Source organism: Halichoeres trimaculatus, unplaced genomic scaffold (assembly GCF_033239565.1).
Source record: "Halichoeres trimaculatus isolate MK-OKI-2021-1 unplaced genomic scaffold, fHalTri1.1 fHalTri1_scaffold_1, whole genome shotgun sequence".
NCBI classification, from domain to species: domain Eukaryota; kingdom Metazoa; phylum Chordata; class Actinopteri; order Labriformes; family Labridae; genus Halichoeres; species Halichoeres trimaculatus.
The window spans coordinates 30,567,596-30,587,292 of NW_027437179.1; the positions used below are offsets into that span (position 1 = coordinate 30,567,596).

The following is a 19,697-nucleotide window of genomic DNA, read 5'->3' on the forward strand; positions in this document are numbered from 1 at the left end:
CAGCCAAACAGAGGGGTTTTTTCAGCTTCATTTCACTTTCAGCACTTTGTGATGCAGTTCTAGAGGTAAACAGACCGATCACACTACAGTCAAACAAAACATACCCTGCTGCAGCTTTCTCAGGCATTCAAAATTACAATAAATAAATAACCTTTCCTGTTGCTTGTGGTCTTACAGTTCCTGGTTTTGTAACACACATAGTCTGAACATCAGTCTGCTCCATGACCAGACAAAAACTCTTGGTGAAAAACCCACAGATATCCATCCATTATCTTTACTGCTTATCCTGTACAGGGTCATGGAGGGCTGGAGTCTATCCCAGCTGTCATCAAGCAAGAGGCAGGATTCACCCTGGCCAGCATGCTGGTCTGACCCTCAAACATCCATCACAAATATCTGCAGTATCTCTCTCCTCAACCAACCATTCCAGCTCACTGTATTGGTTCATCCTCTCCAAAATCAGGCTCCTGTCTTTAAGACAAAAGCCATTGTGATTCAAACGTTAAACACAGCAGACACTGCTGAGTATATGGGAGAATTGACTTAACATTACTCTTTGTGGGGTAAAAACGAGAGTGAATATTGGGTTTCTGCTCAGCTAGAAATGTGACTTCAAATACATGCTGATAATTTACTCTTCATGCTGCAGGATTTCATTTAAAATTCAGCTCAGTGGAAAGGATTGAGTTGTCTCATTAGAGGCTGCAGAGATCTGCATCCATCAAAAGAAGTCAAATATACCCGTGACAGCACATTGGTTATTAGACTCTTGTATAAGATTTAAAGAGATGAAATTTTTTTTAAAAAGTACAGGAAGATAAAGACACATGATAAACAGGCAGTGCTAACATTTTGTTCAAAGTCGACTAGAATAGGTTTTATTCTTCTATTGATAGCAGCTGCTCTGCTGTGGCTCTCTGAGCTCCTCTGGTATTACAGTATATCAGTTTACAAAACATTACATCACTAATGCAAATGTTAATCCTGTTCTTCCTGTATGACTTGAGAGGGACGTGGCAGGCGGACAAACTCAGGCTTTGTGGAACGCTGATAAGAAGCTGCTCAGCTTGGCCTGTGGTTGGGTGTACCTGCTCTCCCAACCAATCCCCAGCAGCTGAATGTCAACCAAGGCAGGATTAAACCTGCCACACACACACACACACACACACACACACACACACACACACACACACACACACACACACACACACACACACACACACACACACACACACACACACACACACACACACACACACACACATGCACACTACAGGCCAGGTGCCATCCCTGTGCCAAAGCCTGCTGGAGTTGGCCCTGACTTAAAGAAAAGTAAAAATAAAACAGTGCCACAAAGTGACAAAAAACTCTTGTTTCAAGTTAAGTAAACACGTGAACTTATCTGAATTCACTCTGACATTTTTTGAGAGCTTACTTTGACAAATACTTTCAGTTATTCAAAGATTGATATCATGGAAAGTAAAGACAATTTAAAAATAGCCAAGAAATTTTATGGAATATTTTTTTCCTTTTTTTGGACCGGTAACGGAAAAAGCTTGGCATCATCTCTACCTCTCATCTTTATTTCTCACTTGGCGACATCTCTGTCTATATACAAGCTACTCATCAATTACCATGCTAAAGTTTCAAACCAGCATTTGGTAAACAAAAAGTCAGATACAACAGCCTGAGACAAACAGTATTAAATACAGGTGCAAACAACAAATCCAGACATAACAAATCAGTGACATCCAGAAAAACATCACTACGACATCAAGAGAAAAAAGTGACAGGAACAAATCATCTCATATCAAAACCAGGAATCTGCTGTGGGCACATTTTTCAAGTAGTTCTGTCTTTCTCTTTGCTAGGATCAGTCGTTATATCCTCCAACTTTTCTTCATTTATCCCTCTGGACCAGAAGAAAAGGAAAGGCAGCTTCACCTCTGGTAGCTGCAGGACCATGAACGCGGTGTCACCAACTCCAGGAAACTATTCTGTTAGAGAAGAGAAGAAGAACAGCTTTAATATTCCTCAAGTGTCCCTGCCTCTAGACTCATTATCTGTAATCCTTTTATAAAATTTGTCAGTTTAATGTAATATCATTTCATCATCATGTGATAATCTTATTGTAAGGATGTAATTTCTATTTATAGACGACAGTTATCTGTGTTAAGCCATTGTGTGTGTGTGTGTGTGTGTGTGTGTGTGTGTGTGTGTGTGTGTGTGTGTGTGTGTGTGTGTGTGTGTGTGTGTGTGTGTGTGAGTGAATGTGCCTGTGGTTTAAGAGGATGTGTTCGCTGGGATGCAGGCGTTTGTAGTGGAGTAAGTATGTTAAGTACATCTGTCCAGCTGTCACGCAAATCCCTCACATCTGTGACTACATCAAACACTCGAGCCGTGGAGGAGGGTTTTTAAGGGTTAAATACATGTCAGAGTTTCTACAAACGGTCTTCACTCAACATGTGGCTCTCCTACGTGGGTGAGCGTAAATGTATTGTATGTTTAATCTATGTGAGAACACTTTTTTTACACTCTATTTGTGTTACAGCATGTGGGAGCAGATGTTCAGGAATAACTGGAGATAAAAAACGAGGGAGTTAAACTATCGATGAGATTTAGGCCTTTTGGTCCGATCAGGTGTTACTTGTATTTCAAGATTTTTCACCTTCTGGCCTACTTTCTGCACACGTTTGTCAAAACAGGGGTCAGTGTGCTGTCAAATGACATCATTGCAGAGTCTCGCTACACAAACAAGCTGTTGCTAGAGTTGTACACAGAGTACATCTCGCGGAAGACTCCCCAGCATGGTCACACACTGCATGTCTTCCTGACGAGTTTTATTGATTCTTTTTCTTTCTTTTCTTTTTAAATTGCTGCCTCTGTCACAGTTGTAGCCGAGAAAACGAAACAGTAATAAAACCTTGATCGCATGCTTTGACCCACTTTCAGTAGCTATGATATAAACAGAGATATTTGCTGTTGCTGTAACTGGCTGTTTGAAGGCTGTACTAGAAGCTGAACTTTTCAAGCGTGGAGAGTCTACTGGTTTGATGACTTTTTAACATTTTCCAGAGAGTTTCAGGACAATTTAGGCGCTGATATTTTTTAGAAATTTGCCTTTTACACATTCCCCTCTCAGCAAGAGATTTATCTCACTGATGCGCTCTTGCTACTTTGTGCACTTGGCATTTGGTTAAAATGAGGGGACCAGCTGGGTAGTGCATGCAGGAGGAGAAGAAGTCTGTTGTAATAGTGACTGTTTCAGTGTTTGTTTTACAACACTGGACATTCTTTCAAACACAAACACCTGCTGTGTTCACATGTATCACTATGTGGACGTATTGTAATTTCACTTGTGAGCTTACAGGATAAAGTCAAGGGTGAAACATTTTGTAATTTGTGTTTAGAAATGAAACTGATTCAGAGAGCTTGAAGGGATCAGATCACAGGTGGAGTACTTACCCCTGTGCGAGGACAGTGTATCTGAGCGTACCACTCCTGGCAGTACAGACACACCTGCACGCCCTGACCCAGGAAGAGACACACCCACATGATGACGTTGAACACGGGACTCTGCCGCTTGTCGTTCATGGTGAAGTTAAACACCACTAAGAGAGGACAGAATCAGGGGAAGGTTCTGTTAATGGCTGTTTGTTTTGTGAAAGCCTCTCTGCTGTTAAAATTTAACAGATTGTTTGTGTAATGACAGGTAGTGGGAACAAAGACACAGGAAGGAAATAAAATGTTCACATAATGACGTTTGAGCCCCAGAGGAGAGGACATGATGTACAAGAGTGCTTTCTGTAAATATAATAATAACCATCCTCTGAACAGAGCTACTAAATGTGTGTCGGGGAGGATAATTTCAACTTTAACTTAAAAGTTTGAAGGCAGTGTGGAGGGGTACATTTACATATTTTAATAAGCAATTCAGAGACATGGCTTCAGTACACTAATGAGGCACAGTGCAGACCATTTCCTTTTCCTCTCTGCATCTTTTAAATTTTTTTCTCCTGCTCATTTGATACAGTCTTATTAATAAATGCTTTTCAGCTGTCAGGTCAGAGCACAAGATACCACTCATTTCTGTTCCCTGGATAATGAGTATAACAGTCACCTCCGAAGACGGCGAAGAGAAAGAACATGACGGGATAAAAGAAGCCAAAGCCCATAGCCAAGGCGTACTCATGGACGACAGCAGAGACGATGAACACAGAGAGCATAGCAGCTGCTCGGAATTTCCTTTTCGACAGCTGCAGGGATCAGAGACAGAAAACAGAGAGAGGGAGAGGGTTTTGACTCAAAGTTCAGAGGTCAGGCTGGTTCAGAGGAATTTGTGTCACTAGAATTACAGGATGAGTGTTAAACTACTTCACACTCCATCATGGGGTAAGTCGATTTGGAAATGTAGAAAAAAAACGATTAGTGTCTCTTTTCTCATTATTAATTCAGCTGTGTCGTCACTCTTCTCACCCAGAGGAAGTCTCTGTATCCATAGTAATAGAGCCAGTCATGAACCACCACATTCCAGGTCCGGTAATAGTTTGCAAAAGAAGTCGAGTTCCACCAATCCTGGAAATTCAACACAGTATTGAAATGATTATGAATCAAAATAAAGTCAGAAATAATGAAGATCCTTACAGTTTAAAAACAATTGGACTGACAGGGGATAAAGAAAGCTTGATGATCCTGTTCTTTATAATCGGATTAAATATAACAGAGTCTTTTTGTACAGCATTTTTCAGATCAACAGATTTTTTTTTTCACTGTGACCAAATTATAAATACCATTCTGAATTTCCTCATGAGGCTATTATTATATGTCTCTGTAAATCTCTCTTCTTAACCTGAAAGTTATTATTTAATGGATTGTAAGATGTTTCTGTAACTTCTTCTTCAAACTGACATTTACAAACGATATTGTGGTAATTTTTGTACAATGTTTTTCATTGCATGATAGATTCTCCCCCTCTATTTGTTCACAGCCCCCCTACTAAGTTTTAGCTGCATATTAGCTCTGCTTCATCACAAATTAACACTACTCCTCTCTTTTTTAGCTAAAGAAAAGTTAGAGAGGGTCTAACGATTATAAAATTAAAAAAATATATATCCTTAAAAACTATCCCCCTGTATCACTACAAAAAGAAGGGTTTATCAGCAAGTGCTAGCTTTGCTAGCTACTTTTTGTTTTCAGTTCTTTCCTAAAGACAGAGATATAAAATTGATAATAATAAATCACGTACAACTATTTCAATTCTTTAAACTAAATAATTTAAACAAGAAATGCAGTTTTCCATCTAAGACTCACTTTTAATGAATAATAACACTTTGGCTAAAAACTACAGTTGAATACTAGCATGTTTGCTAACGCTGGGGGAAAAAAACATTAATGCTATCAGAGTTTTGTACGGAGGGAACTGTTTTAACCTCTGTTTTTCAAAAAAAAATATTACACATGTTTGAAACTGAATTTCCTTTCAACTGCTACAGCACTGCACAGATATTTAGTATGACTAGTGTGCTACAAGCTTTCTCCAAAGCTCCAAACCTTCATGGCAACTGATACTTCTCATGGCAAAAGCTAATCAACCAGGTTGAGGTTAACAGAACTCTGAGCTTACAGGTGCACCATAGTTAAAGTAGTGAATGGTATTTTCTTCAGGAAGAAGCACACAGAGACAGCAGGCTGATGTTTTTATACACAGCCTTTGCCTTTCATTTTTCACTCAAGAGAAAACTGCATCAGTTAACAGTATCAAATGACAGTTTGATTGTTTTGGGACCACCAGGCCACTGAACTATACTTTCACTTGGCATTATTAACAGTTTCCCATCTGGAAAAGCAGCTAAATCTCCAGATAATGTGTTCAGTGTTGAGAGTTAATGCCACTCAGAATCGGCCACAACACACACCTTGTAGAACATCCTGTCAGCAAAACGCAGCAGCTCCCCGAAGAGGTTGAGCCAGCAGTGCAAGAAGGCGAAGAAACACAACAGCAGCAGCATAATACCTGAGAGAGTGACACACACACACACACACACACACACACACACACACACACACACACACACACACACACACACACACACACACACACACACACACACACACACACACACACACACACAGAGGGTTTATTAGGATCACTTTTATTCTGGGCACTGCTCCCAGCCTTCTCATAAGAAATGGAACTTGACACTGATGTACTTATATCAGCACTTACTCAAAGAGCTATTCAATTAAATGGAGTAATAAAACAGACAGTCTTTGATACCTGTATCTGATTGCACAACAACATCCTCAATCTTATCAGTGACTTTTAAGCACATGAGACTCATCTCTTCTATTTCAATATTAAGTGATATATTAACCAGCTCTGACTCATACAGATAAGCGATATCAGAGGTCTGAAGCAGAAGTGCTGCTACAGATTGAGCTGAAGATGACCTTTAAATAATGTTTGTGATACACAGATTTCATTTCAGTACTTCCCCATTTTCTACTGGGTCTTCTTCCAAACATAAAATACAAAGTTCAGTTTAGGAACAGAGTGTGAAGCACAGTACCTGGTAATACTGAGTGGAAAACAGCCAGAACCATTGCCCTTTTACTGAAAGGCTGGCTGTTTGAAGGTCTGAAGACAGGGATACACAGTCGGACCAGGATGAAGTAGCCGTAAAACAGACACCCCAAGATCTGAAAGTTTACAGTTGAATTGCACAACATAGTTACAAAATGACTTTTGAAGAAAAAAGCCTGCTTTTGAAATTTGCAATCCAAAACTTGAGATAATTAGTGCAATGTAAGCTATCAAACCTTAACGCAATAAGCAATCAAGTTTATTGCTTATAAAATGTTACAGTTTGATAAAACATCCAGGTCAGATTTTATGCAGGTCAGCAAACCAATGAAGGTGTTAAAGAAAAGGTGTGATCTTACCATGCCAAGTGTGACACCCACATATTTCCATCTTATGTGAGAATTTCTGTGTAAAGAGGAAATTAACAAATGGACAAATTTACACTTTTGAATTCATGAAGTTCACAGTTCTGAATACTTATGGAGGTCTTAAAGTCCAATTAGGATTTTTTTTTAAAGACAGGAGTGTCCAAACTTTTTTTAAATAGAAGGCTACATTTGATTTTGTGAGGATGACCAAAGGCCAGCAGCTCTGACAGGTTTCTAACTGGGAAAATAATAGAATCAGTCACTAGATGGCGTCAAACATACTTTTAACCCCAACACAATCAGGGTTGATGTCTGTCTAACATGAGTCTAGTTCTGCCCAAGGTTTCTGCCCGCTGAGGGAAAGTTTTTCCTTACAAGTGCAACTTGCTGAATGCTGCAAACTTGTGCTGCACTACTGATGGGCTAAGATATGATTTCTTCTCTTGTCTTGATGTTTGGTCTCTGGTAATAAAAGATAAAAAAGATCTTTACAGACTTTGGAAATAAAACCTCACTCTTCTTTCGCTTGTCTCTTCATACCAGATAAAAAGTCATCAGTTTTCTGCAATGTAATGTGCTATGTAAAAATCAGCAAGCTCTGCTTCCTCTAAAGGAAAATATCCTCCATTAGGGGGCGATGTGCAAAAATTATGCCAGAATTTTTTTTTATGGCAGGATCTGGATTTTATCATGATTATTTTATGATGTTTGAAGGAAACACTGCAAGATAAGAAATATTTCTTATCCTGCATTCTGAATTTTTTTTTATCATATTCTTGAGTTTTTGCAGAATGTTTAGAGCTTTAGCTTTATATAAGCAGCCTATGCACAGTCCCAATGTAGTTCTGCGAGATGTACGTAATATATACTCTCATTTTGTTGTACACTTGACAGAAAATGTAAATGCACTCATAATTTAGAACACGATTCATTTTAGTGGCATAAAGTGCATTGTAAGAGAAAAGCTAAGGGCATTAAGAAAATAGACCTCGGGCTACAGGCCTGACTTTGAACCTGTCTAGTTTAAGATGTTTTCACTCGCACTTAAAGATGCTATGAGGAGGAGCTGTTTTAACTGCACTCCCTTGCCACCTTGTGGCCCGGAGTCTCTGCACACTTTCATAAATTACTTTTGGCGAGGTGTGTGCTTGTTTTGGAATTAAGTGGAGATCGGATCAAAACAAATTTTCTTTGTTGTTGTTGTTGTTAATGGATACAAGTAAGGAGGTAAGGTTAATAAGCCTTAAGCTCAGGCTGTCACACTCTCCTGTTTGGCTTTCTTCTTCTCTCCTGTCCTTTTTCTGTTTGACAGGTTCCTGTGTCCACCATCACAACAAAATTAGTCATAGAAATCTTTTTCAGCAGAGAAAAACACAGATCTCTGTGTTTTATCTCTTCTCACATCTAAACTTCGTCAGCTGGTGTGGTGTTGTCATAGAGACCTAGATGTGCCATAAATCAATCTGGTTCTGGTCGACCCAACCTGGAAGCTAAGAAGGAGCAATTTAAGATAACCTGTAAGGGTTACCAGCAATATTGGCGCTGATAATCTTATTTTTAAGTGTGGGTTACGGTCGGGCATTTATCTAGAAGTGAGACTTTTTTAAGATCACCTTCAAACTCCTCACAGCCCCTCTAACTGTAAGAACTCTTAATGACATTAGTACCAGTTAACTCCAGCTGTCTGCAGTGAGACCACAGCAACTCTGACATGTCTTATGTCTAATGTCTTACATGGGGATATTTTGAGCACTTATTTAATAAATGTTTAATAAGGGCCAGGAGAGATACTCAGGTTTGCTGCTACAGCAAAATGCTTTGACATCCCTGTCATACAAAATGAGCTCACATGTCTGTTACATGCCAGGTTAGCATGAACTAAAAGGATCCAGGTAAGAGAGGTGATTCATTTTACCGAGGGTATGACTCTCTGTAGATGAGGGTAGGGCAGAAGAGGAAGTACAGATAGCTGGACAACGTGGGGAATCTGGGACTTTCACCTAAAAAGCAGACACAGTTCAGTTAGTATGACGATCAATGTAGATAATTTCAGAATGTAAAAGTCAAAAGATTTTTTTTATAAAAGAGAAATGATGAAAGGTCTGGAGTTCTTACACCAGCATCTAATTTCATGTTTTATCATGTAGAGTAATGCCAGCTGCTGACACCTCCATTAGTGATTTCTGTCACATTATCATGCTGTAAATTCAGAGAGCTTCAATGTCTTTCATTCAGTGGAGGTGAAATGCTTCATACTTTTAAAGCCATTGCATGAAATTGCCTGCCTCAAAGCCTGGAATCTTTTTCTAAATTATTAGCTGCACTTCAATCAGGTTCAAGTTTTTACTTTTGGGACCATTTTAAGAGCAGAAAGCAATGCATTTTGGTGCAAATTGCACTTGAGTGTATCATAAAAAACATGTTTAAATCTCATTTCAAAACTGTTCAACCTGGGACAAAGCATCAAGACTTTTCCCAGCTTTTTTTTATCATCTTTACTGTTCTTTTTACTGCCTTGTGTGTGTAAAAGAGAAGCAAAATCTTCACCGCTAACAGGCTTTAACAAAAGGATCTCAGCGGGCTGCTCATGCTCGAGCTTCTTTATTGTATGTGGGTGTATCCATTGTTAGTTTTACCTTCAGCATGAATCGTGAGGTGGCAGCCTGCTGAGTTCTATTTAAGTCATTTTTCTCACTGTCTGCGAATGCCACAGTGAGTAATGATGCTGCCTGAGGAGTAAAAACACCTGACATCAAAACTGTACCTTCCTTTGGTGGAGTCTGAATAATAACAGGGGCCGTTTCTCTAATGAATGAGTAGCTCTTCATCACAAATCGAACCTGAGGAGAAAGGACACAGTTATAAGGAGAGATGAAGAACAATACATCGAAAACAGCCTCTCTGTAGTTTGTCTTTGTTGTATGAAGCTATATCATATTTCAAGTCAAGACCCTGGCTCTTTGTGGTCTCAATGTCATGTGTCTGTGAAACTGAAAGTAAAACAAATGCATCTAAATGAGCTTCATTAAGGGTGGGTGTGAGAATTGGATCCAGCCAGATTGGACACAGGTCAATTGAGGACCAATACCGAGTTTCACAAAAGCATCTAAGCACCAGGATTATCTCACTCCCCTGAATGGAGCTAAAATGATCCTAGCACTAAGATGATTTTTTGTGAGCCTGTGGCCGGAGCAATAAAGAGGATGAGGAGGTATTACAGTGTGCAGTGTGGGTCCATGATGTTCCCACATTGGCTACACTCAGATCTTCTGTCCCTTTGGTGCTTTTCCAGCTGGATGTCTCCCATCTCTGGTCAGCAAGCTTTACAGCTGCTGGTGGTAATGAAGGGCTGCATTTATAATTTAGATATCCAATAATATGACTCGCTCTTATCTACAGTATAGGATTTTTCTAGCACAGCTCCTGACTAATAACATTTTTATGCTGTGGATTTATTCTATTGGATTTTCTTTTGCTGAGCAGCAATTGAAGTTGGGATAAAAACACTTTGATGATGTTTTAAAAAGGGAAGTTAGTGTGGTTTGAAAACTTTGGACATTGTGACAGGTGAGTTTTCTACACAACATGGGGGTGGTACATGTGGCTCTGTCCTCTGTCTCTCCTCCTGTACCTGTGTTCCTCCTTACTGAAATCAGAGCTTATGGAGGAGCAGTGATAAAGAGGAATGGAAGTGCTTTAGTTTTATTTATTTATTTATTTTTAAATAAACCTGATGTGATGAATTTTGACTTGTTTGTTAAAACAATCTACATTTAATTATTATTATTGTGAAATCAAACTGCATGACCTATACAACCAAAGTTAACCATAAGCTAAAAGATTGAATACTATTATCCTGTTATGTTGGTGAGACAATTATCTGAGTATTAAACAAAAGACCAGATTTTGCTTAAAATCCAAGTTCCACACCATGAATAGTTTGTGAAAAACATGCAGGATGCAGGAAAAAAAATGAAGTTTATGTCTTTAACAGCAGAGGTCTGTTCAGACTTTTTTTTAACCAGGGCTGATACATTTGTGCATGCTTACTTCATGCATCATCTTCTGATATCTGATATTAGTATAGTTAGTCCATCTGAGTCTCTGATGACTGTTGCAGTCATTGTATTAGTGCCCTGCTTCTGACAACAAGCACCAAATCATGTGTCGATTCCCAGGTCGATCTTGAAATTGCATGTAAAAAATTGTAGTGCTCCTTTACTCTTAGTTTTTTTTTGATATCTTGAAATATGATTTTTTTTAGACTTTTCAGATTGAAAATATGAATATAATATGCTGTAACTGAGAAAAACCTGGTTGTAGTGTAATTTCTACAGCTTGCAGTTTTTTTTTTTTAATTTTGTGGGTTTTGAGCTTCGTGTTCCAACAAGAAAATATACTTTTTTTTTTTCTTTTGATGGACATTTAAGGGTTAAAAATTGAAAAGACCTCATATATCTTGCACATAAGAAGTGAAAGTAAAAAGGTTAAAAGGGATGGAAGTTGTAGGGTTAAGTCATTAATAAGTTTAAAGTCTAATCCAGCCCATCCTAACAAATAAAACTGATATATACCTCCAGGAAGGTCTGACAGCCAGCCATTGTTGCTTTTTGCTCTGAGACCCAAAACTCAGGACTTTTTTATTGGTTTCACAGGTATTTTACAATGATTTTCAATATAATAAGATTGGAACATTGAAGGTACATGCTGTCAGTTTTAAAAAATGAAAATTGGTATCGGCAGGTCAGGCTTTTTGAAGATTGACTGGTGATCGACCAGAAAATTGTCATTGGTGCACCCCTAATATCTATCTATCTATCTATCTATCTATCTATCTATCTATCTATCTATCTATCTATCTATCTATCTATCTATCTATCTATCTATCTATCTATCTATCTATCTATCTATCTATCTATCTATCTATCTATCTATCTATCTATCTATCTATCTATCTATCTATCTATACAAATGAAAAATCTTGTCTAGGAGGGCTCTAATGTGGAGCAAAGACAGCAATTTCATTTCTAAATCTGGCTTTCAAAGAACTTCACAGTTCCACAAAACGTGTAAAACTTTAGTGGATAAAGGTTTACACAAACACTCACCTGTTCCAGTATCACAATAAACCGAGAGGCAGGGGGCAGCTGGTTGTGTACGACCACATATACCGGGAAATGTCCCAGTGCATACATCTGCACTACAGATAGGATGAGACCCATGCCGAGGGACAGACCCAGCTTAGAGGGGACCCTGTGGTACCAAGACCCCCAAAGCACCAGGGAGCAATAAGGAACAAACAGGGTGTAGGTGAACATCACAAACCAGGCCATAGTGACTGTCCCCAGCTTCCCAAAGGCAAAGAACAGCAGGTCGAACTCCAGAACCAACCTGAAAATGAGACAGAAATGCAAGAAAAATCAATTGCAACATGATTTTTCAAAAAAATAAATGAATAACTTCAACATTTTGAAAATAGTTAAAGAATGTAAAACTAAAGACATTAAGGTGCTGCACTCAATCTGCCACTGTGGTTTGTTTTATTGATTCAAAGTGGGTTATGAGACACATTTTTAATTATAAGAAAGCATGACTGGCTTTAATGAACAGCAGACAGAGTTAAATTCATCAATTATTTTTTCATTACGCTTCCAAACAGAAAAATGCCCCACTGGTGTAATAATGATAGATTTTTAACATCCAATCAGTGCAGCATGTCAAAGGACTTCTAGGATTTAACACAGTACACCTGCAAATGGGATATTAGTTTGTTTTATTGCATCCACGTATAAAAATCAATGGTAACAGAATTTGGGTGTTTCAGATCACTTGCACACAGCGAAGTTACCCGCGGGCACTTGTTCCACAGGGAGACATCAGAATTAAACTCACAACCCTGCGACTGCAAACAGCAAGCAAATCATTACAGAGCTGCCCAAAGCAGCTGCAGAAAAACTCAGAGGGATTGATTGCTCTATCTTTCTGCTGCCAGACAAGAAGAGAGGCAGGCAGAGACGGAGGGACGGAGGGAGGGAGGGAGACAGTGAGGAACATAGAAAGTAGATAAAAAGTGAAGAAGAAGTTTCTAAGGCTTTCAAGGTAATTAGATTCAGTTCAGGGTCAGACAGTTTCATACATGTTGGAGCCGCGACCAAACACACCAACAGTTATACAATAAATCATACAATCGCACATCACACTGACCTTCCCTGGTCGATGAAGTCAACAGCTAGTGTGCTCATAAAGAAGATGAGGAGGACGGCAATGAACATGTGGTAGATGGTCCTGATGTGGCTGATCTCAAAGAGTTCACTGATGAGGAGGAAGAAACAAAGACAGAAGCTGCCATTAAAAGTCTGTTTTTGTGGTGGTGTAAGAATCTTTTGTGGTGTTTTAAAGGCAAAATGTTTAAATTAGTCCCTCATACTTACTCCAACAGTGATGGTCTTTCCACAAACACTTTACCACTGTCCATCCTCTGAGAACTAAACCCAGTGACAAAGAAAAAGAGACACAAGCCCTTTAAAAGTAATGCCAGGATGAAGGATTTATTCAGAGAAAAAATTATATGAACAAAAGTGAATATATCTCACCTGGATGAGGCTTTTATCATCTTTCCGTTTACTGTTGCTTGGGTTCGTGTAAAAGGCTGAACGGACTCAGTCAGAGCTTTGTCTAGAATGTGACTGAGCTGATCCTGGACCTGCTCCAGAGCTTTCAGCTTCACCTTCTGCAGAAGGACACAAAGGAAAAAAAACACTGTTTCAGAAAATCTGTTCACAGCACAGCCTTGGTGTTTGTATCTTCTCTGGCAGAAGGACTGAGTACAGACAGAGAAAGACAGAGGGCAAGGTGATGGCTCACCTGTACATGTTTCTCCCACTGCTTCAAATCTTCTACATGTAAACTGTTATGACCTCCAGCTGTAGTGAGAAGTACATCATGTCTGGTTAATTATTTCATACTTCAAAATCAAAATAAGCTTTCTTGGCATTAAGTTTTTTTTTAAACATACATAAACAGAAAATGAAAAAGAGAAATAAATACAATATTTTAGTATTGTATATTTAAAGGTTTTCTAAAACTTGATAATAGTTAACCATACCATGATTTGAGGTCTCCTCCGCCTGATTGGCCCGGACATTTCTGTGGCACAGCCCGTTAGGTGGCTCCTCAGACGTCATGGTTAAAACTGGACCAGACCAGAGCACTTTGGAGGACAATCCTGTGGAAATCAGGAGTTTTATCATTTAACACAGTGTTGTACAAAATTTGAAAAAAAGTTTTCAGCCTGAAAAGGGAGAGTTGGTAAGTGGAAAAATGCTTTGGGGTCAGAATCAGAGTGGTAGTACTCTTTCTAATAAGTGCAAACATACTTCATTTAAGGGTAAGAGCTAGATTATAATGACTGAGGTCCTCTGTTAACTAAAAACATTTTTGGTCCTGGCAATGTCTCTTTTCTATACGAAACCAAGCAGATCAGCATTTTTAATGCTCAGTATCCTAGACCCCAAAGCCACCCTCATGTATGTTGTTTTTGTTGCTGCTAAAACTAGTGTAACTTTTGAAACATCACCACGCGTATCATTTCTCCATCACTGACCAATCAGAATCAATAAGGGGCAACAACAGAGGCGCAGGTCTGTGCAGCAGAGAGGAAATAAACTACATCATTCTTATTGATTGTATCATTTCCAGGTTTTGAAGCATACAGAGCACTTTAAATTGCAATAACAGCACAATCTTTGTATTTGGAGTGGATCATTACTTTGTTTGGCTCATTTGTTGGTCAAGGACACCAAACTTTTTGTGGCTTCAGTGATATTTTTACTACTTTTTCTCCTGTTTTTGTCTAGAGATCCTACATGTAACCATGGCTGCATTGTTTACATGTGAACTCAGCTGTTAGCAGCCTGTAGCATGTCAATGCTAACTGGTTCAAGGCCTGATGTCTTCCCACAAGGTGAGGAGAAGGAGGTGAGGACGACATGCTGGTTCTCAGGTGTGAGCCAAGAAGTGACGACATGGACCTGTCCTTCCATCCCTCGTTACTGGGAACATAAGATCTATCTCCAATAAGAAGGACGAGCTAGCCATGCTAACCCAGCAACAGAGCGAATACCAGAGGGCAGAGTAGCATCATGCTATTCACAGACATGGCTAACGGAGCTAACATCAGACACCAACACCACATTGGAAGAGCTTCACCTGCCGTGAGCTGACAGGATACAGGAGACAGAGATGGAGCATGACTGAAGAAGCTCAGTCCTGGACCCTGTGGAGGTGGAGGCTGGCTGAACTGGAGAATGATGGACAAGCTGTCATCATCTATTTTCTTATGGACCTTTTTGAACTTTCTATACACTTTCTTACTTTAGTTTTCTTGATTGCTGACTTTGATTTCGTTGTACTTGATACGATGACAATAAAGTTCTATTCTATTCTATTCTATTCTATTCTAAATTGCAACAATCACTTGTAAGGAAAGGAAGGAGGTTCCATGGGACAACTTTGAAAACTGACACCAGTAAGCACCACCGAAAAACTCCATGAAACTGAGCTCATGGGAGCCCCCAGCATAAAATAGTGCCTTCAGGAGTCACACTCTCTCAAGGTCTTGGTTTTTATCTGACCTCTGGTGTCTGTTGTTTCAAACAGAGGACCATCAATGCCATCAAGGCCACTTTTAAACCAGATGACCTTCTCTGAATCCATACATGGCTTATTTCTTAGATACAATCTTGGCCAAAGCCATATAAGGACACCAGGGGGTGAAAAACTCTGGGTCATTGCCCTGTATGGTGTGCTGACATCACTTCAGACGGATGTCAGTAGCTGCAAACTTTAAACTCACAGCAGTGAGTCTGAAAAAAGTTATGTTCTCTTGCGAAAGGTAAAAGTCAGGAATCTTGAACTCTAAATTCAGAGATTAAATAAGGTCACAGGCTCGTTGCTGTCAAGTTGCCTCATGCCAACAAAGTATTAATGCACCAGATGAGCTTCAGTCCCAAGGTGAGCTGCTTTCTCTTTCTCTCTGCTTTCAAATCTCAAACTGAAAAACTTCACACACTCCTGCACTGAGCACAGCAACATACAGATCAGGGCTTTGACCTATTGTTACCTTTCAAGCTTTACCATAACAAGAGTTATCAGCAGTCAGTGTAACCTAAAGCTCAACAAACGATAAAGCCGTGCTGCCTGTCTCCTGTCTAAGTTCACACACACACATACAGATCAGATAGATGGAAGACTGACAGGCAGATTGTGACAACTCCCATAGCGGTACAAGACCCAGAGTGACCTGGTTTTCTAATCCCTGCTGTTTGATCACTCCTCAGGAGAAATGTCAACATAGCAGATAAGCTGTGCATAGATATACAGATTATGCACCATGATGAATGGATGGCAGAGAGTAGAATGATGAACAACATGTTTATGTGCAGATAAAGTCTTATGCAACCATTCTCTGAATTTTAAGACTAAGTTGAAGGTGAAATGGGATCATGTTAGGTCATGTTTAGGAATACAGATTTATTGGATTGTCCTCTTTTGTCTGGCCTGTCTGACTTCACTTCTCTGTGACTACAACAAATAATTCGAAGTCATAATTAAATAAATACAGGTTGTGATTCGCACATAACTTCTGTTTCATCAAAATTAAAAAGATGATCAACAAATTTGAAAAAAAAAGAAGTTTTTTTTTCATCAAATGAGCTTGAGTTGACTTAAGCTGTAAGGACAATAGGATGACAGCTGAACTCAAAAGGAGTGATTACTAAAGAAAAATTCTCATGTTTTTTTTGTTTTAAACAAATCTGTAGTCTTAAAAATTTTCTCTCTGGTGGTCTAGTTTGTTTTTAAATTCCTTGTATAGAGGTGTCAGCAATATTTTCAGCCAATAAAACCTTAAAGCAGCTTTAAAGCTCCAAGAACTTTCACCCTGCAAAATTTTGGCGCCCCCTGTGGACAAAGCAGTACCTTTTATCTCTGCTATTTTTAACCTGTGCATGTGAAAGCTGTTTCATTTACAAAATATCTCATTTTGATTTTTCAAGTCAAATTTATTTTTGAAGTGATCACAACCAAGACTACTATTCCTGTGTCATAACTTTGATGCAGAAGTTTTAAAACTGCAGTTCCTCTAGTGTCCACTTGAGGCTGGCAAGAAGCACTGAAAGCCACATTGACATCCATTCAAAAAGCATATCTCAACACCAGAAATTAAAGTTTACTGCCTACTACTGTAGCAAAGAAGCTAAATGCTGCCTTACCATTGGCTCTTTTCCTGTAGTTACAGTAAGTTTTCACAGGTTTAGCTAGTATTTCCATATGGTGACTACGTTATGAGAGTACAGTCATGTGTGATCTGTGATCACACGAGATAATTAATTAATCTCTAGATATTGATCATTTTTCTTTTTCAATGTTGACAAACTGTTAGAATCTGTTCATTGTAAGTTTTGTTCTATTTTTCCAGCTGGATCACTTTCCCACTGACAGAATGTTAAATTATTTTAGGCACAACAAAAACTATAAAATTCAAGACAAATTTCTGTACAAACCACATATTTCACTTCCTAAAAGTTACATTTGTCAGATTAAAATTTGTCAGAGAAACATGAACACTTGTCTCAGATTCATACTCACACAGTCTCGTGGCCTCAGGCTCAGTCAGCAGTGCTCAAGCTGAGAGGGTCTGATCCAGTCGATGCTTCCCGCTAAGAGAGAGCTGCTGGAGTGTTTTTAAGTGACTCACAGCTCTTATGATCGCGTCCTCTTCTTTTCCTCAACTGCTTCTTTGCACTTTGGACCTTTTGGATACTGGACCCTGAACAGGACAGGCCCTCAACTGTCCAACCTCCCTCTCACCTCCTCAGCTGCGTGTACGAGGTCATGCTGAAAAAGTTTGTCATAAACTGTTGAATGAATCACTGGACTGATTTATTGACTTCTATGTACTTTATATTTGGCTTATCTGGAAAGGTTTGTCTGTTGAAGCTCTCAGTCATCCAGGTCAGAGGTTTTCTACAAGGACTTACCAGAAACGATAGCAGAGAAAGATCCAAAATTTTGCTGCTTAGATTTTGCTTTTCTGCTGAGATTCTCACAAGTCCCTTTCACTAAAATTTACATTTTGTTAAAGTCATTTAAACAGTTACTTGGACGTTTGACCTTCGCTATAATACTTCACTTCACAAGAGATTTTAGAGCTCACCTTCAATCTATGAGATTTCAGAGGAGGCCCACACCAACCTCTGAACACACCCAGAAATACATGTCCACAGTCCAGTGCTACATTCTCTATTTCCTCACTTCTCTAGTATTTCATAACAGTTAAGCACATTTATGTAGCGCAACATTTCTGGGGTATGATACTTCATTTACTGTGCGACAGTCACTGTTACGCAGTATTTAATTCGCCCTCTTTCTTAAACTCAATTACATGCTGTTTGTTACCATGGATGCAAAGCAGATGCAGAGAAGATGACATTACAGTGGGAGCAGCCGCCTGATTATAACCGCAGTGTTTACCTACCTGATACAGGGAGACCAGCCATGCATGATGTAATAAAACTAAATGAGCAGAACGAGAGCAAAGGTCGTTCCCTCTGTAGTTCGACTCATTTAGTTGTATTTGTGTTCATTGACATCATGAAGGTAATTTGATCCAGAATAACAGATTGTCCTTTCTGTTTGTTTGTGTGCTCAGTCATCTCTCGCTTGGACTGTAATCTTTATAAAACAAACAAACGTCATTTAAACTCTGTTTAAAGCAGTTGTTCTTTACAGCATGTGGGGCAGATACAAACAAGGGTCTGTGGTTACTTCTGTCAGGGATATGATGGGGTACATTATGCTGTTATTCTGTGTGTCCTTTAGATTTAACTTCAGCTTTTACTTTTATGAGACTAGTGGACTGATTTTGTAAAATGTTGTCTTATATTAAAGCTATAACAGCATAACTAACTTCTCCCCCCCTGGATCTTGCAGGTTGAGGAAATCCTTTAACATTTATTCTATTTAGATAAAACCTTTTCACTACTGCTTCTACATCTCTGGATCTAGACATTTTTAACACTCCATATAGTTTTGCTTTGCCGTTGTTAATATTCGCTCAAATTCTGAGCACAGGGGATAGATTACAACTGTGAAAGCGTTGCACGGAAATTTTAATGTATAGATAACAGTGACAAATTTCTGCCCCTATGACCAGTACTAAAAATGTATCAGCATCACCTTAAAGCGCCCATGAGGACATTTTAGTTTGTGTGGATTTTGGTGCCTCCTGTTGACAAAGTGGTCTCTCTTGTCTTTATTAAATATAACGCATAGTTTAAGTTTCTTGACGAAATTGTAGCCTCGTTTAAAAGTACACTCTATAGCTGTGTTTCCTTTACACCTAGAATTGTGAAAAACGTATATATCGCAAAAAGGAAAAGGTAATGGAAACACCACATTTTTGAAAAACCTCTCAAATTTTGATAAAAAGTTTTAATGCTTTCATGAGGTGGTTTTTCAGAAGTTTCAATACTGAAGTTTCTTGCAAAAAGTGCAATGGAAACACCTTGTTTCACAAATAACATGACAACACACCTGCCTCACATCCTCATATGTGTCCACTGCCACACATACGGACTCTGGCGTTCATATTTTGACAGCTCTGCTGTAAATTATGTGTTCAGTGCAGATGTTTGTGTTTTTGAGCATCAGAAGTGAAGGCATCAGGACGGCTGTGAGCAGGTCAG

The 19,697-nt window shown here is 39.0% G+C and overlaps 1 protein-coding gene across 1 annotated transcript; it reads right to left on the reverse strand.

Moving 5' to 3' along the window:
• Window positions 1–1,573: 1,573 nt before the first annotated feature.
• On the reverse strand, window positions 1,574–17,795 carry soat2 (sterol O-acyltransferase 2). The gene is made up of 16 exons (XM_074676480.1): window positions 17,599–17,795; window positions 14,057–14,176; window positions 13,816–13,874; window positions 13,545–13,681; window positions 13,383–13,436; window positions 13,156–13,263; window positions 12,060–12,342; window positions 9,716–9,791; window positions 8,867–8,951; window positions 6,943–6,988; window positions 6,570–6,699; window positions 5,916–6,013; window positions 4,477–4,575; window positions 4,121–4,256; window positions 3,466–3,611; window positions 1,574–1,997 (listed from the first exon to the last, which is right to left on the reverse strand). Exons 2-16 carry the CDS (start codon window positions 14,133–14,135, stop codon window positions 1,941–1,943), a joined length of 1,593 nt encoding a protein of 530 aa, XP_074532581.1. The 5' UTR covers window positions 14,136–14,176; window positions 17,599–17,795; the 3' UTR covers window positions 1,574–1,940.
• Window positions 17,796–19,697: the final 1,902 nt, after the last annotated feature.

Excerpts from the sequence above, each read along its gene's own strand:
- soat2 (XM_074676480.1), bottom strand. The coding sequence starts at position 14,135 with ATGACGTCTGAGGAGCCACCTAACGGGCTGTGCCACAGAAATGTCCGG. Across the intron at positions 8,952-9,715 it reads TCAGACTCCACCAAAGGAAG|GTGAAAGTCCCAGATTCCCC; the intron begins GTACAGTTTTGA and ends TCTGCTTTTTAG. Across the intron at positions 6,700-6,942 it reads TGGGTGTCACACTTGGCATG|ATCTTGGGGTGTCTGTTTTA; the intron begins GTAAGATCACAC and ends GTAAACTTTCAG.